Source organism: Sminthopsis crassicaudata, chromosome 2 (assembly GCF_048593235.1).
Source record: "Sminthopsis crassicaudata isolate SCR6 chromosome 2, ASM4859323v1, whole genome shotgun sequence".
NCBI classification, from domain to species: domain Eukaryota; kingdom Metazoa; phylum Chordata; class Mammalia; order Dasyuromorphia; family Dasyuridae; genus Sminthopsis; species Sminthopsis crassicaudata.
In genome coordinates this window covers 586,261,063-586,284,840 of record NC_133618.1, presented here as the reverse complement: position 1 = coordinate 586,284,840, position 23,778 = coordinate 586,261,063, and the positions used below count along the sequence as shown (strand labels likewise).

General features: G+C 36.4%; 1 protein-coding gene across 4 annotated transcripts in view; it reads right to left on the bottom strand.

The window, feature by feature from the left end:
• Positions 1-23,778, bottom strand: part of RBM20 (RNA binding motif protein 20) — a 227,809-nt gene that overhangs the window by 37,249 nt on the left and 166,782 nt on the right. For all 4 annotated transcript variants that reach the window (XM_074295574.1, XM_074295573.1, XM_074295571.1 and 1 more), the window contains exons 3-7: positions 23,500-23,561; positions 21,335-21,426; positions 20,909-21,006; positions 5,580-5,723; positions 2,767-2,898 (exon numbers count right to left, since the gene is read on the bottom strand). In XM_074295574.1, coding sequence (XP_074151675.1) covers positions 2,767-2,898; positions 5,580-5,723; positions 20,909-21,006; positions 21,335-21,426; positions 23,500-23,561 — 528 coding nt within the window. The remainder of the gene's footprint in view (positions 1-2,766; positions 2,899-5,579; positions 5,724-20,908; positions 21,007-21,334; positions 21,427-23,499; positions 23,562-23,778) is intronic.

The following is a 23,778-nucleotide window of genomic DNA, read 5'->3' as shown; positions in this document are numbered from 1 at the left end:
GAGAGAGATTAAATTACATTGTTAAGGTCACACAGCTAGTAAATGACAGAGGTTAAATTTGAACTTAGATCTTTTTGATTCCAAATCCATCTCTATCTTCTATGCCATGAAGTTCTGCACACTGGGCTCAGTATCTGTATGAACTCAGGAAAATCATTTCCCCTTCTTAAGACTGCTTCTTCTCCTGAAAAAATTGTAGAAGGCAAGGGAGGATTTTAAGAGGATGCCCCTCTTAGTTATCACATTCTGGAATTCTCTCTCAATGATTCTAATTGTAGATGACCTACTAGATCATCAGATGTTTTCCAAGAATTTCTCAACTATCCTGGCTTAGAAAAGGGGAAGATGTGCTAAAAGTTTGCCTAGAATCCCTAGCTCCCAACCCTTGCCAAAAGAGCATCTTTCTCCATTGCCCTAGCTTTGATGAGTCTGTGCTCTGCAAAGCAAGTCATTTAATCCTCAGTTTTCTGTTCTGATAAATGAATGGAGAAGGAATTGACAAACCACTCCAATATTTTTGCTAAGAAAACCCTAAATGGAATCATGAAGAGTCCAATATGACTGAACAACAATAGCACTTCTGTTGTTCCTCAGAGCTTCTTTGTAGTAGACAAAAGGTTCTGGATATCCATAGATCCTTATACTTAAAAGCAGTTGCTCAATAAGTGCTTATAGTTACTATATGTACCTGGAACTGCACTTATGTATCTGGAACTGAGCTAACTAAGCACATCACAATTATATAATGATGATGATGATCAGCTTTCTGAATTGTTGAATATCCTGGTCCTATTCTACGTAACTTTAATTTCATGTTATTCCTCCATAGAGCAAGGAAACACACTTCAGAATACCTTTTATCGTCTCTATCCCTCTTTCTCACATTCATTGAATGCATTTGTTGGGTTTCTTGTATTTCATCTTAGGCTAGGTACTGGGAGTGGGACAGAGAATGGAGAAGACCATGCTTCCTGACCTCAAAGATTTTATCATCTCAGAGAAGATATAATACATATTTGTGAATAATTATAGTACATGTAAAATATGAGAAGTCAACCAACAATTAATGAACAAGCACTTAGTAGGGGCCCTTTTTATGGCAAATACCATTCCAAGTTCAGGAGATGCAAAGGTAAAAATGAAACACTCTGCCCTCAAGGAGCTTACATTCTATAAGAAGAGACAATATGTATACACATAAATAGATATAAAATATATATACATACAATACATTTAAAAAATGATTTTTGGAGGTGGTCCTAGCAGTTGGAATTAGCAGAAGTCTCAGGTAGGGGGAGGTATTTCAACAGAATTTAGTTTTGGAAAATACTAGGAATTTCAAGAGAAGAGGAGATATTGTACTTCAAACATAGGGGTAAGGAGAGAGGGAAATAAGCATCCTATGCAAAAGCAGGAAGATGGGAAATGGGATGTTATATATGGGAAGTAGCAAGGCTAATATAGCTGGACCACACAGTATGGAAAGGAAAGTAATATATAACAATTCTGAAAAGGTAGGACTGGATATGTGATTAGGATAATTGGTTATGGCTGTGTTGTGAAAGATATTCAACACCAAATAGAGGAATTTGATCTTAGATGAAATGGGGAACCAATAGAGTTTAGTGATCAGAGGAGTGACATAGTCATCCCTGTGCTTTAAGGATATTATTTTGCCAGCTATGCAGAGGATTAGTTGGAGAGAGAGAAACTTGATTATTTCTCATCCTCTCTCCTTTCCTTCTTGAAGTCATTGGCTAAGAGAACAGATAAACAATAGAAAAATGAAACCAAAACCCAATTGCTTTTAGATAGTCTTGGTGAAAAAGGATTTCCCCTTATAGGGCCATTCTAAGTTATTTATAGGGTCCTTTGAAATGGTAGGATGCAAAAACATGTGCAAATGAAGAACATGATCATTTTTACTGACTCCCAGAAAAAGGTCTTGGATAACATCTCTAAAGACCTGCTTGTCTATAATGAGTTATCAGCAAGGGCTACACTTGACCTGTCAGATAGAGGGTCTGAGTTTTTTGGGGAAATTTTTACGAAAGCATGATCCTGAGGTCTCACCCAGGAAGTAGTGCCTAAAGACTTTGTATTTTGATGATGATAACTGTGGTTATTAGTGCTAATTAGAATTCCAGTGGGAATTCAGTAGGGAAATTAAATTCCAGTCTCTGGGTTAGATCTCAAGAGAATAGGATCTTCTGCCAAGTTTGGCTAAATAGAAAAGATCTTTCCTTATCTGAAATGAATAAAAAAGTTTTCTTTAATCAGAGGAATATCCAGGGGTCTGCTTAAAAGAAAACTGCTGGCAAAGGAATTTTGTATCTAATATTGGAAAATGGTTGATCCATTGCTTAACTTGAAAATGTAGATAGGTCAGCATGCTGGCACCTAGACAGACAAATATGTCATTGCCTTTTGCCTTTAACCCCTCCGACAGATCTGAAAATCTGCAGCTGGGGTGTCCTGGATGCACCTCTGAGATGCAAAAATCTCTCTTTCACTCTGATAAAGTCATTGAAGCTAAGTAATATCTCTGGGGCCAGTGACAGTGACAGTGACAGGCAAGGAAGGCCAGACAGGAAGATGGAAGAGAAAGGGAGTAGAAGCCTAAGAAAAGAAAGTGTAGGGGGGAAAAAGGAGAGAAAAAAAAAAGAAAGAAGCATATTTGGTAGCAAAGAATGACACTGAGTGGATTTCCTCAGCAAAGGTATGGTAATAGTACAAAAAGCAAGAACCCTCTACTTCTTTCTTTACCTTTAATTGCAGTTCTTTGTACCTCTTGGACATCCGAATGAGCAACTTCTCACCATTAATCACAGCAGACTTCTCTTGGTAATATTGGACCATTGCCTGGGCAGCTTCAGTGTAAGCCATTTCCAGAAAAGCCTATATCAAAGAAAAACAAAGATACTTATTTCACTCATGTCTTAGCACTCTTTATTTGTTATTAGGAAGATCAATCGTGGCCCCCAACCAAGGGGATTTCACTACTGTGGAATCAAAAGCACCTTGTTTTAAGATAGCCATAAGATAGACATACATAAGATAGTTAAGTAAAATCTTTACTTACTTGAGTTCCATAGAGGAAAGAGCCCTGCATTGGAATCAAGGAATATAGGTTTGACTCCCATCTTTGGTACTTACAATCTGGATCTCACTTTACTCTCTTGCAATGTGAAGCTGGATTACATGACTTTTAAGGTCCCTTCTAGCATAAAATACTTGTGCCTTTATACTAGCTGTTTCCCATGCTTGGAAAGCTCTTCTTCTTCAACTCTAACTCTTAGCTTCCTGGGCTTCCTTTAAGATTCAACTCAAAGCTCATTTTCTGTAGCTGACTTTTCCCAGGCTCCCCACTTCCACCCCCAGTAACTTACACTTTGAGATTACCTTCCATCTACTCTGCCTATATCTTGGATGTATCCACTTAAACATGATATGCTAGAGAAAGCACTGCACTTTTTCAAGGAAATAATCCTGCCTGTGATACTTATAATAGCATCATAGGTTTAGAGCTAAAAAGAATATAGAAACTACCCAGCCCAAACACTCAATTTATAAAGAAATTGTATGTATAACTATTTTGGGCAACATAATAAAAAAAAGTGGTTCTCCTATGATCAAGCCTATCAATATTTTTTCCTGATCATCTGCTTTATGCTAAGCACTAAATATTTCATATTATTAGTGATGATGATGCCAGATGTAAGTGTCTAGAGATATAATTATAAGCCAATATTATCTGAATCCTGAATCCTGTGGATGTAGAAATCATAGAATTTTAAAATGTTATACCTGGAAGGATCTTGGAAATAATGCTGTATAATCTCTTCTTTTGACTAATGAGAAAGCTTAGCACCAGAGAAGGAAAATGACTACCCTACCAAAATCACAAATGAGAAAAATCACAAATGAGATAGTAATCCACTTCCTGGATTTATAACCTTTTTCTGAGGCAATTGGGATTAAGTGACTTGCCCAGGGCACATAGCTAGGAAGTATTAAATGTCTGAGACCAGATTTGAACTCAACTGGTGCTCTATTCACTGTACCACCTAGCTGTTCTAGAACTCATTTCTTCTGAATTCAAGCTTGAAATGCACTTGCCTAAAGTTATATAGCACATGCAAAGCCTGGAGGTGTGTTTCTTCTGTAACAAGAAGAAAGAAAACTATTTTGATGACCAACCTCCCATTTTCTTCTCTCTTTAACTCCTCTAACAAAATATTATGGGTGTGCGGGGGTAAGGATAAAAACATTTCTTATGAGAATCTGTTTAACTGGTGTTTCTGATTGATCGTTTGCCCAGTTTAACTTGTTTTTTTATGCCAACAATTAAAAAAGAATAAACTAAATTGAATGCCATACACTCAATCCTACTTTCCATTTTGGTTGAGTAGAAAAAGGCATGGGTGACTAGGAAGCTCCAAAAGTGAGTGCCCTATCTAAGCTCAAATCTTTCTCATACCTTTGAGTTGAATATTTTGTAATAAATTCAGGGGGAATTTTACATGAAATCCTTAAAAAAATTTAAATTTCTTATTAGCTATCTTCTCTATTCTAACTCAGCCCAATAGACTAAAAAGGATTACATAATTAGGTACCATAGGTTGGATTCTTAGCCTTGCCATCCAACTTTCTACGTAATTTTTCTATGTAAATCCTCTAGAAGTGGTTATATACTTTAGGATGAGCAAAATAAATGGAGGAAAACTTGTGACTAAGCTGCCAAGTTTTATGAGGAATTGTGATGAGGAAAAAGAATCATGGCCAATTAGGAATCATCTTAGAGAAAAGACTTTTTCTTATGTACCTTGGTTCAAAGTTAAAAGCACAAAATTTTTGATTCCTATAAGAGAATTAATAGTCCTTTTCATCTTTGGAAATGGGGCTAAAAATACTAATTCCCCAGAATATTAGACATTAATATAAGCTCATTCACTGGTTCTGCTTCTCCTGAGTAAGGAGGAATAGTAATATATCCTTTAATAATTTCATACTCATCCCTGTGCTGGCTTGAGGCTTTTAGAAGAGTTAGGTGACAGAGAAAGGAAAGTTGAAAGCTGTCATAAAGGACTAATTGATAAAAACCTATTCTCAGCCAGCTCTAAATTCAGTCTAACACATTCAAGGAGTTGATATGGAATGTAGTATTAGCTCTGTGTATGGGGCTTCTAGGGCCAAGGTCATGGTCTTTATTTTCATTATGGGTTTATTAGCATTCCTCTATTCACCAGTCACAAATTCTACCTTTGGCTCCAGTCACTGGAGACTCAGTAAAAAGAGAGAGAGAGAGAGAGAGAGAGAGAGAGAGAGAGAGAGAGAGAACAGCATAAAGAAATGTAAATTATGCTGCAAATAAAAATCTCAACTACTAGAGGTTAACTTTAAGTGAATTATCAACTGGGAGTGGTCAGCTCCATATATGAGGGGCAGTACTTTTTAGGTAATGACATTCTTATCGACATACAATTCATGCAACTTTTTCTATTATTATAGCAGATTTCATATATTCTAATACAAAAAGCACAGACCATAGCTGAAAGGAAAAGGAAAGAAAAACATACCTGATTGGTGGACTTCATGAGAATATAATTGGTTACTTTTCCAAAGGGTAAACCCAAATTAATGACATCATTCTCAGTGCAGCTTCCTTCAGGGAGATTGCAGATGTGTACCACTCGGCCAGCTGTGGTTTTCCGCTGTGAAAACTGATGGGAACAAACAGCAGTGCTGGTCTTGAAAATATACCTCATTCACTCATTCAGTCATTCATTCTTTCATTCAGTCAACAAACAATGAAATTCCTGTCATTTACACAGCCCTAAGGAGCATGTAGACTAGCAGAAGATGCAATAAATAAACAAATAAATAAATAAATAAATTCAAAACAAATTACAGGTGTACAGAGCATAAACACATCATTATGAAAGCTCTGAGAAAGGGAAAGAATCACTTTTGATTTTAAATATCAGTGAAAGCTTCATGGAACAGGGAAATTTGATCTAAACCTCTCTCAGGACTAAAGACCTACCAGATCAAGTAGCATAGTAAATCATATATATTTTGTGTGCAGTGAATAAATAATGAAAAGGAATACTTTCAAAATGAGCCCTTACCTGGACATTAGAATAGAACCTCTCATGCTAACAAATTCCAGTAAATTGAATTCAATAAACACTTAGTAAATACTTACGGGGCAAGATACTATTCTGGATACTAGGGATAAAAAGGCAATAAACTACAAAAGCCCTGCCTATCCTTAAGCACTTTACATTCTATTAAGAGAATGTATTACTTATATACATGCATTAAAGTATAATACAAAGTTTTATGTGTTTGGTACTAAGGAGAGAGCTAGATAAAGTGTTTATAAAAATTTGAGCAGAAAATACTTTTACACTTGGGAATTAGAGAAACTTTCACAGATGAGTTAGCACCTAAATGGTGCCTTTAAAGCAAGGAGTTATAAAAAACAAAGATAAGAAAGGTGTACGTTCCTGGCAATGATACATGAAGCATGGAAATGGGAGGTGCCATTTGAGTTCAAGGAAATACCAGTAGTCCAATTTTGTGTGGAACAAAGAATAATGTCCAGTTTGGCTTCAAGGGGAGCAATGTAAAATGAGGCTAGAAAGATAGATTGCAGATTGCCTTAAATGTTAGGCTAAAGCATTTGTATTTTATCTTCTAGACAATAGGGAGCCAAGTGAAGTATTTTAAGGGAGAGGGTTGACTTTTCTTAGACCGTATAAAGGTCTAAGGTGCAAGATTGCACCTATGCAATGGAAAGACTGAAGAGTTGGAGAATCTGGAGCAGGGACACTAATTAGAAGATTCTTATAATACTCCAGATGGGAGAAAATAAGAGACTGAACCATATTGATAACAGCAGTTATGGGAGAAAGGGATGAATGTAAGAGATCATAACCCTGGGAGGTAGGCAATATTATTTTCACCATTTTACAGATGAGGAAGCTGAGGCAGAACAAGCAGTAAGTGACTTTCTCAGGGTCACAAAGCTAATAAGTGTCTAGGATAAGATTTTAACTTGGATCTTTCTGAGTCCAAGTCTAGCATTTTATATATTGTACTACCTTGTTTCCCTTTACAGAATACTCAAAAGTCTTTAACTAGAGTAATAACAATAGCTGATATTTATATAGTACATTAAAATTTGCAAATCTCACTTGAACCTCACAACAATCCTTAAAGATAGATGCTACAAATACTATCCATATTTTAGAGTTGAGGAAACAGAAGGCCTTGAGGTTGCCTTGCCTGTGGTCACACAACTGGTAAGGACAACAATATAAGAAATACAGTTTGATTTCTGGTTTTCCTGATTCCATGTCCAACATGTTACCTACTATGGAATACTAACTCTAAAGTGAGAAGTTAGGTTTTGTACCAGTCTTTTTGAGGTGCTGTTGATATATCCAGGGGGAGATTCCAGATACAAGTGATGTGGCTGATGTAGCAAATAATGTGGCACCAGCTGACCTGCTCTAGGAGAACATCAAATACTGGGGTTTGGCTGTGTGAAGAATTCACAGTGGTTATTCTCTTTGGCAAAAAGTAGGTTTGTTTAGGAGGAGAGGTTACAGATAAAATGAAGAGACAACAGATACCAGGAATGGTAAATATGAAATACAGTGGGAGAATATATAGTTTTCAAGAAAGGGGTTTTACATGTTTAACATATATTGGATTACTTGACATCTAGGGGAAGGGTGGGGAGGAAGGGAAAAATTTGGAATACAAGGATTTACAAGGATCAGTGTTGACAAACTATCCATGCATATGTTTTAAAAAATAAAAAAACTTTAATAAAAAATAAAAAAGAAAGGGGTTTTAACAATTAATGATGGAAAGTAGAAAGATAGATAGTAGAACCCACAATTAGCCAGGAGAAAGAGGCTGGGGCATGCCCTTAACTGGGGGGTCTAAATCCTAAAAGAGATTTAGAACCCTAAAAGAGTTAATTAGCAATAAGAAGAAATATAATGGCAGAGGCAAGATTGAGAAGAGAGATTCTATGAAATGGAAGATCAAAGTGGCATAGGGGGTGAAGGGAAAGACACCAGGAGGCAGAGTGTCATAGTGAACTGATCCAAAGAGATTCAGCAATGAGCCATGGACAGATCTCATAGGGAAAATTTAACCCCAGGGACATGACTGGGATATTTTGGCTGGATGCAGCAAGGTGGATGCCCAATGACCTTCACAGAGAGTGGGCCTCAGGGGTTTGGACTTCTGAAGCTAAAATGATTTCTATCAGAGCCTTTTCCCTGCCTGACCCAGAGAACAATTCCATCAATGCTTCAGATTCTCTGCTAATCACACCCAGCTACTGAGAACCTCATCGAAAGCATAGGGGAAGAGAAGAGTTTTGAAGTCATGAGCACAGTAATTATTATTGAACTCATGGAGGAAGGGGACAGTGTACCAAGAGGAAAATGGATTGTGGGATAGTCATAGTAGATATACAAACTTCTGGAGGGCCGAAAAATAGCATGAACTGGTGAAAAGGAGGAGCTAGACAGTTGGGAGGAGAAATAGGAGAGACTCATACCCAGAAGCCTGGAGAGGAGACTTCTGAAGTATAGATTGTTGTGGAATGGTCCAGGGAGAAGAACCTTTTTTTAAAAAGGCCCTAGGATTTAAATATCAGAACACTAGTGACCTCAGAGAGAAAAAAATCAGTAGATTGGTAGAGTCTGAAGCCAGATGGTGAGGTATTAAGTGAAGGTGAGGAAGAGGGGAGTGTAAATCACTTTGGGGCAGTGAGATGGTATAGTAGAGAATGACAGCTCAGGAGATAGAAGGACCTGATTTCAAATCCAACCTCAGACACTTAACCAGCTGTGTGACTGTAGGCAAATCACTTAACCTTTGCCTCAGTTTCTCCACTGGAGAAGGAAATGGCAAAACATTCTAATAGCTTTGTCAAGAAAATCCTACTAGCGTCATGAAGAGTCAGACACAACTAAAAATGCCTTGCCAACAACAATAATAACAAATTCTAAGGTGGGTGCAGGCTTTAGAAATGTTTTTTGTTGTTTGTTTTTAAATGGATAAGGAAGGCCTGAGCATATTTGTAAATACTGAGAAAAGAGCCAAGAGATAGATCTTGAACATGAGGGATTAATAGTTTGTGTTTCTTTTATATACAGCTTATTTTTTGAAGCCTATTAAATTTAACATGAATAGAAGCTGCCCTGCTTCTTAGTGTCCCCTTCTGAAGTTATTTCCAATCTCTCCTGTGTGTTTCTATTGTGCCATTGCTAATCTTTTCTTTCTTTTCTTCTTATTTTTTTATATCCCTTTCACTATACCCTCTGTTCTTTTCCCATAAGCCCCTTGTCCCTGACAAATAAAAGCCTATCCTTGTAATGAATAAATATAGTAGTGCAAAACAAATCCCCGTATTGGCTGTGTCTGAAGAAGCATGGATGGTTCTGCAGACAGATAATAGTTGAGACGGCAAGCCACTGGAGGGAATGAAAAGGGATGGATTAGTTGTGGCAGAAAGAAGGGCAAACTCATCCTGGAAGAAGAGCAAAAGTCAAAGAAAAGTTGTGAGGTGGGGAGGAAAGGAGTTGAGAGAACTTGGGTCAGCTGACCTCAATTGATAAAGTAAATGATTATTTATTGAGTAAAATATGAGGATGGTGGCAGGATGGAGGGGGGAGAAGATCATGCTACCATGAAAAGAGCTTTGAATTGGAGTCAGAGGACCTCAGATCAACTCCTAGCCCTGTATGAGAGTGGTCAAATCACTGAATGTTATAAGCCAGAATTCTAAAACAAGGATTCTTACAAGGTGTTAAGTCAACAGAACTGATAAATACAATGGTTATCTAGTATAGCATGGTGATTAATAGTATTCTAAGTTCAGTATGACTGATTTAATCTTACAACAAATAATGGTTTCCTAATGATATGATTGGTTTATACTCAGTGTAGAGCATATAAGCTGGGAGCCTCAGCCAAATTCAGAGAACTAGGGAAGACAAGCGGACTGGAGGCTGAAGCACAAGCTCTTGAACTCAGATTCATTCATCCCATCTCACACCACCTTGGTGGCAGGGCTGTTCTCCTTAGCTTCTCCATCGAAACCAAGACTCCTCAAGGATCTCAAGAAAGCTAGTTGGGCCCTAGGAGACAAGATTTTGAAGAAGACAATAAAGGATTTGGACTTTAACACCTGGCTATTCTTGTGGTGATTGCTCTACTGAAAAGAAGGTTGCCCAGAGACCTCCAGAAAACCCACCAAGAACATTACAACTGAACTCAAATTCTCATCTGTAAAATGAAGGGTTTGGACTAAGTAACTCAGGTTCTTTTTGGGTTTAAATCTACAATCCATGAAAAGATGTTGTGGGGAGTAAAATAGGATACTTCACAGGGGAAAAAAAGAACTACAGTGTAACAGATAGGTTTAGAAAATAGGAATTTATAGTAGGCTTTTGTTCATATAATTTTATGATCCAATTAATCCTCCAATAGAACTTCGTTTTAGAAGTAGGCTCTAAAAGGAAAAATATAATGGGAGTACATGAGAAGGTGAATCAGGTTGGAAAGGTTTGTACAATTCATGCATAGGAAGGAAGAATCCATGCTTAGGCTCACACATACAAAACAAAGATATTCATCGCTTTCAGAGAACAGAAATCATAATGCTTAGTATGTATCAGTGGCATAAGAAATATTGAAGCATGAATCTACTCAAGAGCATTATAAGATAGAAAGACTCAATTCTATAAACAAACAGGTTACAAGAATATGCTTTAAATTTCCATAACCACAACCTTCCATTGCTAAAGTAAAATCTTACTTCAAACTGGAATTTAGGTGTGGGTTGCCTCTCATATAAATATAATAATGTGTTTGGAGATTTACACAAAATGCTATTACTTGGCAATTCCATTTTGAATACTTTTTATTTCTTCTTTGTACTAGAGACAATTAAATTAATTGAAAATTTTGTTTTTGGAGTTTAGTCTTAGATAGAAGGCTAAGTGCCTCACACCATACCTCTCCTTAAAAGAACTAAAATATCGGATGCTCTCCCACTGATAACTGCTTCCCCAAAGTGGTGAATATTCTACATGTTATTACTGAAGTTCCCACAGCAATTGTGGATCTCTCTTAAGTGGAAATGGAGTTTTCTGCATTCTGTGCAGATAGATCTACAGAGAGGTATGTAACTGAGCTGAGCTAATGACATTAAGAACCCTCCTGAGAAGAATGGGAGTGCCTTTTAAAAAGCTCTGGATCTCAGACCTTAATTAGAATGAGCAGTTCAAAGCAAGATGCAAATCAAGTGAGCTTTCCAAGATCAAGTTCAGCAAAGTGGTTTCTCTGTTGGGTTTGGCAAGTTGAGAGTTAGTATATGTTTTTGTGCCCAAGTCTTCTGTAATCAATATACAATTTCACTTAGACAAAGTTGCTTTCTGCACTATGAATGAAAAAAAAAAAACCATACCCCTAAACTCTAATGATTTTAGCACATCTCTTCTTGCCCCACTAGTGACAAGGGAAACAAATAGTGCTATCAGCTTTGAAGTTTTCTCTACAGCATGAAAGAAAAGTCCGAGTTCTCATTCCCACATTATTAATGCAATCACCACTGACTAGCTAGGCTGGAATATCCACCTCTCAAAGAATAAATACCTTCTAACATACCATTAAATCAATGAAAGGCAATTAATCACAGGGGCAGAAACTGTCAGGAAAGGGGCCAAAATGAATGCCTGTAAATTTTTTTTTTGAATTTAACAAATATATATTTGAGTACCCTTAGGCAAGTTCTAAAATCCCATTCCTTCTGGAAACTTTCCCAGACTAACCAAAGGAATGGTGATAATGATAGCTTTCTTTAATCTCCTTTGTCTAAACAGGAAATTCCTGTGTCCCCTTTTTTGACCACCACCCTAGTTCCACTTAGACACATAATTGTTCCACAATAATGGCAGCAATAATATCATACATTTGCATAGTGCTTTATAACCCTGATAGATAGTATAAGCATCACCTCCATTTTATAGGTGAGGAAAATGAGATTCAAAATAAGTCAAATGATTTGTCTAAAATTAGTAAATGGCACAACTAGGCCTAAATCCAGGTCTCTTGATTCTATGTGTGAAAAATTTCCCTCATTAATACTATGTTGTATATTATATGTATATATATATGCACGTGTGTATGTATTTATACCCACACACATATATTTGTTCACACTTGTATAAGATCACCTTTTAATTTATATACCTTATGCATTTTTTATGTGAGAAGGGATCCTTCTTAGGGATCCCCATAAACAAAATCTTAAGCTCTAAAAAACCAGGAATTACATTATTATATTTTTTTTTCACAAAAGGGGATTCTGTTTTCACACCATCCAGAGCTATTTTTTTTTGATTAAATGATTTTCTAAAAGTGAATATAATATTTACAAAAATCAAAAATTTGAACTATTAGTCACCTATTCCAATCTTTTCAATTTACAGGTGAAAAAAAATGAGTCCCAGAGAAGTGAAGTGACCATCACAGCAGCAGATTTTGGACTAGAACTCCAGTACTATTTCCACCACTGTGATATGGTGTCTCAATGTAGCTGCCTGATTAATTTCCCTTGGATCACAAATAACTGCCTTCTTTGCTTGATTTTTTCAATCTTGAATTTTGATAACAATATGCCATACTGAGATCAATAGAAAACACATGTGTGTACAGATAAATGCTAGGACTATATTCTACATTTATTGAGTACTAACCCTAAAGAGATATGCCTTGGGACAGTAAGCAGACTCTGGTGAGCAATCTAACAATTCTAATAATGATTCATCCACTGAAATTTTCTTTGTGGATTATTTATCTCATGATTTGCAGGTGGCAGAATACTGGTCCTCACATCTTTATATGTATGGGCTCCACAGAAATACCAAGTATTAGATACATGGAAGAGTGGGATGTTGAACTGCCTTTAAAACTCTTCTGGCTTGAGGTATCAGAAATGTAATCCCTACCAAATGGAATTATACTGGGTATTAGGGCTAGAGGGTCCCTCCTGCTGGTAGAAAGTAGAAGCTCTGATTTTTACATTTGGCACACATGATGATACTACTTATTTAAAACTGCTTCATGCTGCTTCTAAACTGGTTTCTGAAGTTTCATGTGCCTGATTCCCAGATTATTCAATTTGCCTTCAAACTTTTTATAGATGGGCGGAAAGTAGGGACAGCAAACAGAGCAGGCATGCTCTTCCATTGCCTGGCCTGACATGCAGAAAGGGATTAGATTTTGGAGACAGGTTCAAAGAGTTCAATTAAAAGAACTCATCTACCGTAAGTTACTGTAAAAATCTGGCTAAGGCAATGAGCTTTAGAAATCTAGGGAAGGGCTGTTCTTTTTCTCTGAAGTGTCAATTCCAATCTCAACAAATTGTTTCACTCCCCTAAATCTGACTACCTTTAGTAGTAGCCTGATTTGATTCTGACTTGGAACCCATGAACCTGTACTAATTTGTACATGGAAATCACCTCACCTTTCTAATGTGTGAGCTGAATGACTCCCCTCCCCCAAACTGAAATAAGTTGTTGCCAAATTGAAGTGAGGTCTCCAAGAACTGATATAGTGCTATTTGGTGTTTTGTTCAATGGATTAGGTGGAGACAGAGATGGTATTTTGTAAAATTTACTGATTACATTAAAGTGGAAGAGATAGCTAACACAATGGATGAATGAATCAAGAGCCAAAAAGATCCTGACAGACTAGAAGGATGTCCATCTAACAAAATGAAACTTAATAAGGATATGTAAAGTTCTATACTTGGGTTAAAAAATAATTCTACAATTTAACAATGGATAAAGTGTATGGCTAAGTAGCATCTTCTATGGAAAGATCTAAGGGTCTCAGTACCAGGGAAGTTCGACAAGAATCAGCAGGGTTTTATGGAAGTCAAAAAGCTTGTGCTATTTTGGGCTGTATTGAGAGAAATACAGTTCCTTCCCATTTAAATTCCTTCCAAACACTAGAGTTTCTGTGATTCTGGAAACCTCTTTAAATTATACAGCTACTTCATATAGTGTTGAATACAAACATCAATTAAGTTTTTCTTTCTCAACCTTATTTTGAGATTATCATACAACTAGCATCATCATGCAATGAATGCTAATTCTAGAGTTTGAGACCTTCTGAAAGATTTCTAACATTCATTCATATCGATGGTCTGTGAGGTGGTCTGTTTAGAGGGGCTAAAAGTTGGCTGCAAGTTCTACCATTAATTTTCTCTAATATGCGCACTATTTAGAATCACTAAAAGTTAGAGCCAGAAGGGATCATAGAGATTAATTAACTGTTTTATAGATGAAGAGAAATTGAAGCTCAAATAAGGGAAATGAGTTGAACAGTAGTCAGTTAGCAGAAAAACTGAAGATCCAACCAAGCTTACTTGATCCTGAGTTGGTCATTCCATTGTATGATGCTTTATGAAAATACAAAGTGATACTCTGAAAAGCAGGCGATTGAGATTTATTTTTACAATGTTTATAAACAAGTCAAGGTCTATATTTGAAGCCAGAAGTTCAGAAGGTAGTAAAACAGATACAAAGATATCAGGATAGAATGGAGTAGAAGGACTGGCATTTAGCACATGTACAATACTACAAAGTCATCTTGTTAAATGGACATTCTTCTAGTCTGTCAGCAGTTTTTTGGATCTTGATTCTGTCATCCATTGTGTTAGCTATCTCTTCTAATTTAATGTATTCTAATTTAATGTAATCAACAAATTTTACAATATTTAGCAAGTGTGGGTAAATGTTTAACAACTGACTGAAAAAATAACCATACACATGACAAACTTTTAAATTTAATCTACTTTATTCACATTTTCTCCATTGCTTTCTTAAGTCTAGACAATCAGCAAAACAAATCAAGCATTGATTTGTAGCATTTCTAAGATACAAATGCTTATACTGGAAACAACAACTGGCTCATGATTGTTCTGAAGTGTATACATTTTATCCTTTGGACAACCTCTATAACATATTTGCAAATCACAACTTTTCTCGGTGCTTTTATGTATCTTCATTTATGTGAGTGCTCTAATGCTTTAGGTTCTGGGAAGATAAAATCAATACTAACAACTGTCTAATTGCAGTTAAGACCTCAAATGTCCCTGGGTTAGAAGTGCCTCAAGCTCTGACACCATGCACTAAATAAACACCATGTAAGCTGTGAAAACCCAAAGGCCATTTTATGGGGACAGGCAGCCAGTCACTCTGCATCTACCTCTTGCAGATGCTAGGAAGCTATTTACAGCCAAAGAGGGCCCAGGCAGCCCTTTCCAGAAACCTGATTACTCTGTTTATGATGATTGCAGAGCCAAGTATAAACTCCCTGCTGTTCTATCCATCAGCAACAGCTTTACTGAAAGTGAATACTTTCACAAAGGTATAATCATTTCCAAACCCCCATCCTAGCTGGTGAAAGACAAGACTCAAACTGTCTTGTGACCTATGACTACAATCAATTTCATGTAATCTTTCCATACTACCCAAGACAAAGATGAAAACACAAGACTACCATTTATTCAAAGTCAAGAGATTTTGCCTTATTATATCAAGCAAGGCAGTTAGTTGCCTTTGCAAGGATGGTGGAGACAGGTCTATTTGATTGTCACATAATCCAAAGGGAGATTTTAACTGTGATCCATCCGTTGCCCTACTCAAAAATAGTGAGACTTAATGGTAGCAATGTTTGGGTTTTTTTGCTCTATAAACAATAATGGTTATCCACTATGGAAATATCAGTTCTATTTTGCGGTTTTGGATTGTACTTCATAAATTTTGCATGCAAACAGACATGCTTATAATTTAAAGAAACCCTTTGATGAATCCTTCAGTGGAATAATCCTTTTGTAAAGTGGATCTTCCCTCCCAGTCCATATCCTCCTTATTCATTTATCCACCTCTAACTGCACAAAGAAGAGGTCTGGCTACATGGGGACTAAAGTCCCTTTCCAACTCCAACATTCTATGGTTCTGCAAACCACATTATTCATATATTACATGTGCTTAAAGAGGGGACATACTTGTATTTGTTTCATTCCATTCAAAGCAACATATCAAGAATATCAAAGTCAAATAATCTGATGATTTAGTGGGCTGATTCAGGGACCAACCAAAGACAAATTGGCAGTTGTATAATTCTCTGGGTAATAGTGATGGGGCTTGAGGTCCTTTAAGATTCCTTTCTGATTTCCAACCTCACCATGGCTGAAGAAGCTAGGATCTTTGATTCACAAATACTGGTCAAAAAGCACTCTTTTGAATTTCAATGAACTTGGGCTTTCCCAAACCCCCACTATCTGCTCAGGTTTCCCCAACCCCCACAAACAGCTTCTTCCTTATCTAAAAACCCATTGAATTCTATTCAATGCTAACCCTGGCAGAAACCAGCCAGGAGCCTGGGACTCCACCCACCTTCAAGATCATAAAAAGGAAACTCTGGAGTCCGCTCGTTGCAAGAGTCCTAAAACATGATGTCCTTATGCTGACCATGTAAGGGTTCCTGTCCACCCAGTGACTATCTCTGGCCCTGGCGTCTTTCTACCTTAACCCTTACTTCTAAACTCCTACAATAAACTTTTTTTTTTTTTTTTTTTAATCAATCTAGGTTTTCAGGCCTGTAAATTCCTTTACAGGGGACTCTGCACTGTCACTAGACTATCCTTGCACTGAACCAAAAGGGGTTCACCCTTTCCTAACTCTCATCAATAGGATCATAGAATGTTGGAACTAGAAGGGATTTAAATGAGAAACATATATCCCAACTCCCACATGACACAAATGGAGAAACTAGGTAAAGAGATTTACCTAATGTGTATCACTAGGAGGTGACAGAATGGGGATCTGAAACTTGTTCTTTTGACTCACAATAAAGGAACAACTCCTCTCTTGGCTCTTGGAACACGGTCAGTGGATACCTTGAACTCAGATCCATAGATGCAGTATAATTAGTGGCAATGTAGGGAAGAGGGACCAAAGCTATTTCTTTTCACTATATGTGACTTCAAAAACTGTAAGAGTTCTATACAGAATATCATTATTGCCTTAATAGAATGATTTAATTTTAGATTTATCCCTTACACCACAACCACTCTGCAATCCTTTTGCCTTCCTTGATTTCACCTTCCCTGCTTATTCACAGCTGCCTGAATACTGTTGCCTATAGGTCTCCCTGTACTTGGTAGAAGTTATAGAAACCTTGTGGCCAGTAGTACAGTGAGATCTGCAGGGATTCAATGACAGCAGAATACCAGGTATTTTCTAAATATTCACAGAAGCTGACTGAAGAAATCAGAAATGATAAGTCAAACATCAAATTTATCTTCTCTTTATTCCTTAGACTAAAGATTATACGGTCTTTGCATGCCATATACTGAATATGAGTATTAAAGCAGGGAATTACCCAGTTGCTTAACATATAAATAGTATTGCAATGTGAACATTCACTGATTCATTTAAATATTCGTTGAACACTTACTATGTACCAGGAACCCTCCTACAGCATTTTTCCATTAAGCAAGACTTTGTATGCAGTACTTAATGAATATTTTTTGAATTGAATTAAAAAATCAGAAGGAAACAGATGCTTCCTTTGCAAACCAAGTGCAGGTATTCCCTTTACTTTAGAAAGAAAATATTGTTACAGATATCTTTTGTTCTTTTATCACCTTCGTTTCCAAATATATCCATCTTCCCTCCCCTATCAATCCATATCTTGAAAAAAAGAAGAAAAAAGAAAGTGGGGGGGAAAAACAATTTTAGCAAATCTAACCAACACATCAACCACATCTGACAATGAATACAATGCTCCACATCCATTTTCCTTTATCTCTGTAAATGAAGGGAAGTGAATGTTCTCATCTCTTCTCTGAGGCTAGACTTGTTTTTTTGGTAATTATTTTGTGTTTTGATTATTTCATTGGTATTGTAATCATTGTGGAAGCTGTTTTCCTCATTCAAGACAATCTCTTTTTAACTCTTTATAATTCCTCAATCTGCTGGCTTAGGGCTGCCTAATAAACTTCTATACTTCATCTTCCTGTTCCTTTGTCTACACATTCAATGTTTTCTACCAATGTCTGACACAAGTAATGGTACAAACCAGGACTTTGGCTCACAGAAACATCTTTAAGATGTGGCTTCAAAAAATGTGTCATGTCTAATGTGGCTATTACCACTAATATACAATTTAACATATTCCTTCAGGGTGTGCTAAAAAGACAAAGGTCCCTCTCCCTGAGAAACTTAAAATCTTTTATTTAATTTTACTTTGCTTAGTTCTGTAAGTTCATTAGCAAGTTAACATGAAGAATTCCCAGCAACTCCTCTATCAATGTAGATTAGCAATTGCTTGGCAATCTTAAAGAATTATATAAGACACTGCAAAGTTAAAGGACTTGGCCAAATATCACACAGTCAGAATGTGTCAGAGGTAGAAGTGAACACAGGTGTTCTTGAGTCTGAAGCTAGCTCTGTATGATAACACAGCCTTTCAAGGAACTTTACAGTCTTGAAGATTTAAGGGAAACACACACACACACACACACACACACACACACACACACACAGAGTTTTAAAAAAATACATCCCCAAACATATATATTCACATAGAAGATCTGCAGTTTAGTCAAACACTCTATTTAGCTTTTGTGGGGCAGAGCCAAGAAGATGGAGAGAAGACAGATCTTTTGTCTGAGCTCTTCCTAGATTCCCTCAAATCAATACAAGAACAAGCCTCTGAACATGTTTTAAAGGAACAGAACCCAAAAATATTTGGAGTATAACAAATTTCCAGCAGAAGATATTTTGGAAGAACTTCAGGAAATATCTGTCTCAATTGGCAGGAGCCAGAGTTGCAGCCCAGTGCAGATGCAGGGCAGTGCAGGTAGACTCAGGGTGGAGAAGCCTCCATGCACAAAGGGGTATCTACTGGGAGGCTCTTAGCCAAAATACAGCAGCATCTGCTACTCTGTCTTGGTTCAGAAACCAATGAATCAGCAGGCTAGCTGTTAGACCTCCAACACAACTATAGAAGGCAAATAGTGAGTCCCTAAATCTCAACATAACAAGCAGGACTTGGCTATGCCCACCTAGTACAAAAAGGAAGCTGGCAGCACCACCCCAGGGCAGCATGAAGCTGCTGTTGCCTGAAGAAATTTTAAAAAAAAGAAAAAGAAACAGAAATTGTTTGAAGAAAATCACTCCTTAAAAATAGTTTTGGTTAAATGGAAAAAGAAAACAACTCCATGAAAAACACAATTGTGAAATGGGAAAAAATACACAATGAATAAAATAACTTATTTAAAAGTTCAATTGGCCAAATGCAAAAGGAGACTAAAAAGCTAAGTGAAGAAAATAATTCGCTAAAAATTAGAATTGAACAAACGGAATGGAATGATTCAATGAGACATCAAGAATCAATCAAACAAAACCAAAAAAGAAAGAAAGAAAAAAAAAGAAAGAAAGAAAGAAAGAAAGAAAGAAAGAAAGAAAGAAAGAAAGAAAGAAAGAAAGAAAGAAAGAAAGAAAGAAAGAAAGGAAGGAAGGAAGGAAGGAAGGAAGGAAGGAAGGAAGGAAGGAAGGAAGGAAGGAAGGAAGGAAGGAAGGAAGGAAGGAAGGAAGGAAGGAAGGAAGGAAGGAAGGAAGGAAGGAAGGAAGGAAGGAAGGAAGGAAGGAAGGAAGGAAGGAAGGAAGGAAGGAAGGAAGGAAGGAAGGAAGGAAGGAAGGAAGGAAGAAAGAAAGGAAGAAAGGAAGGAAGAAAGGAAGGAAGGAAGGAAGAAAGGAAGGAAGAAAGGAAGGAAGGAGAAAATGTAAAAATACCTCATTGGAAAAGCAACTGACCTGGACAATAGATCCAGACAATCTAAGAATTATTGGACTACTTGAAAACCATAATGAAAAAAAGATCCTAGACAACATCTTTCAAGAAATTATTAAGGAAAACTGCCCTGATATCCTAGAACCAGAGGGTAAAATAGCCATTGAAGGAATCCACCAATTACCTCCTGAAAGAGACCCCAAAATGAAAACTCTGAGGAATATTGTAGCTAAATTTCAGAATTATCAGAAAATGCTTTGTATTTCAGGAGAGTGAGAGAAGAAGGATTCTTTGGAAGAATGAGGGAGAGGCTTAAGGTATGAAAGGTTAAAGGAAGAGTTAAAAAAAAAAAACAGAATGATAATAATCCCAATAAATTAGGACTCTATAGAAACAAAGGAATAGAAGAAGCTGCAGGAGCTGGTATAAGACAGCAGGAAGTGAGAGCTATTTTGGAATGAAAGTCAGGCTATGAGAAGTAAGAAAGATCTAAAAAAGTTTTTATAAAAAAACTAGTTCTCTATATGGTACCTCAGAACCTTACAATATGTAGTTTTTATTTTTAGATATTTTCTCTTCTGATTTTGGTGTCTAGGATCATTCTCTTCTGGGACATGATCCACTTCAGTATAAAAACCAAAAATCATTTCAGGAACCACAAAACTTTAATGTGTTTTTCTAACTCAATGTGGTTCCCAACAAAACATGTAAATGAAAAACGAAATTTGCTTTTGTTATTTTTTCCCTTTCCAAGTAAGTGTGTCAAGTTTTCTCTGTCTGAAACTAGCTCTACCAAATTAAGTTATATAGTACTCCCTAGGGACACATTCTTCCAAACTCCAGTAAGCCACATCTGGAGCACATTCACTTCAACTTTAGGAGCAGAAAGGCATATAATAGAAAGACTACGTTCCTTTTGTTTTGTCCAGTACCACATATGAACAGGTGTTACAAATGCTGCTGCTGATGATGACAAAGGTGAAATTGCTTTCATACTCACATTTGTCCCGGAAGCAGAGGGAGAGAAAGTGGGGTTTGACTGAGCAAAGGACCTTGTTGGAACCACAGCAAATGACGATCCAATATTTGAGGCAAAATCTAAAGGAATTACATAAGGCCAGTAGGGGGAAAAAAAGAGACAGTCACATTGCTTTCAAATGTCAACTGCCTAGGACTAACAAGGGGAAAAAAAGATTTTCTTTAAAAATACTTTCTAATGGTCATAATGATTTTTTCTCTTGAAAATGCTGATCATTAACATAAAGATGTACTTAAAAAACCAACACTGAAAATATCAATATATGAAAAGCAGAATACATTTGATTTTCTGAAGATTTTTAACTGTGAAAGATGGGATACAGAGGAAGATATGGGGTTGAAAAAAATCTCAAAGTGTTATATTCATGCTAAAATGAACATCTCTTACCTTCAGTTCCAGGTGGATTAAAAACAGCTGTGTTGTTTGGCGAAGTGCACAATGCTCCTTCTGCCGAACCAACAATACATCGAATACCCGCACTAAAAAAATAATGAGGACAATAATAATGAAAGGAAAGGATTAAACACAAGAAAAAAGTTGGAAGAAAAAAAATTCTATATTTACTCAGGCTTGGAGGGGAGAGAAATAATTATAATCAAAAATTGTAGAATATGCGAGTTGAAAGGGTCTTTCAGTAATCATCTAGTTCAACCTATAGGAATGCCTTCCTTAATATAATAATGTAGCATAAGTTTGATGACTTCACATATGGGGAATCCCATATCTCCTCTATCAATCCATTTCACTTTTGGACAGCTATTATTTTGGGGAAGTTTTTCCAGACATCAAGGCTAGGTTTCTTTTAAGCCTCTATCATTTGCTCCTAATTATACCCTTTTAGATTATAGTTTAATACCTATTTGGTACATTATTAGTGTTCAATTGTTTTCAATTGTATCTGGTTCTTCGTGCCCCTATTTAGGGCTTTCTTGGCAAAGATAGGGGAATGGTTTGTCATTTTCTTCTTCAGTTCATTTTATAGCTGGGGAAACTGAGGCAAATAGGGGGAAGTGATAGGGTCACTAGTAAGTGTCTGCAGCCAGATTTTAACTCAGAAAGGTTATTTTAACCCCAGCCTCTATCCAATGAACCACCAGTTGTCCTTATTCTGTATGACATTCCTTCAAATGTTTGAACACAGCAATTGTTCCCCTAGTGTTTTCTTCTTCAGGCTAAACACCACTCCTGCCCCAAATTCCTTTCTCACACACACACACACACACACACACACACACACACACACACACACACACACACACACACACACACAGCATATGACATGGACTAATTCACTGAATGGGTGTCCTCCTCTGGCCATTCTCCAGCTTCTCACTAACTTTCTTGCCCTCCAGTGATCAGAAGTGAATATAGTAATCAATGATTATATTTTGAATCTTGTCAGTCAATTCAGGTCTGAAGCCATCTAACTGTTTTATTGTCTAATCCGAAATTCTCTATCTCTCTTACAAGAATAATATAAGAAATTTTTTTATCAAATATGCTGCTAAAATATAAGCAAATTATATCTGTAGTGCACTGATTTATCAGTTTCAAACCCTTCAAAAAGCAAAACGTCTATATGAACTATAATTGATGGGAAAAAAATTAAAATCAGAACAACTCAAAGGTACTAATTAAAGTCACTGATTGGCAAAAATAAAAATGGCATGAATCAGAGCTTGAAGGACTATAGAAATAACATATCTTTATACATTGCTGGTGGAATTGAAAATTGGTGGAGTTTTTTGGAAAGTAATCTTCCAAAATAGTCTAAGAGTTATAAACAATAATCATGTCATCTACTCCAATAATCTGATTTTCAAAATACACCCTTAAAATGTTATTTTTAGGGGCAGTAGGTGGTGCAGTGGATAGAGCACCAGCCCTGAATTCAGGAGGACCCGAGTTCAAATCTGATCTCTGACACTTAACACTTCCTAGCTGTGTGACCCTGGGCAAGTCACTTAACCCCAGCCTCAAAAAAAAAAAAAAAAAAAAAAAAGTTATTTTCAAAAGAGCTCTTTCCAAATATATTTATGTCAATATTTGTGATTTTAAAAAACTGAAAGGAATTTAAATGGCCAACAATTTGAAAATTATTGAATAAATCTTATTATATCAATGTAATAGAATGCTATAATGCAATTAAGATTGACAAATGTGAGAAATATGATTAACTATAGAAGGATTACCATAAAATTATATGAAGAAAACAGAACCAAAAATTAAATTTTCACATTGATTATCATGTAATAAAAGGAAAAAATAATGGATATGAATGAATATAGACAGAAGATAAAGACAGAGAGGGGGGGATTAAGTCATAAACTATTACCATTGAAGGTCATTTTTAAATTGAAAGACTTGTAAGCTGTAACTAGCTTAATGAGTTTTGGTTTTATTTAAAGTTGAATTTGCAATAAATTACTGATTTTTAAAGGAAAAGGGACTGGCTAAAGAAGGGATTTAAATGTATGTCTTCAGTTTCTTCCAGAATGAAGAATAAACAACAACAAACAACAACTCTTCATCCATTCATCAGGAGCACTCACCTTTCAGAGAAGGTCATGCATTTCTGAGTGTGCATTTTCCCTTTAACATGCTGCTCCCAGTCCTAGGTCAAAAGAAAAAGATGAATGATTGAGGGGCACTCTAGTACATATTGAAGGCAAATGAATAACTAAGCAATAGAAATACACATTTATAAAATATTTTATAGCTACTAGATTCTTTTCATATATTATTTCACTAACTCCTCATAACATACTGTGAAAATGGTATTGCCCCATTTTACAGATGAGAAAACTGAGCCAAAGTTGAGGTCTAAGGAT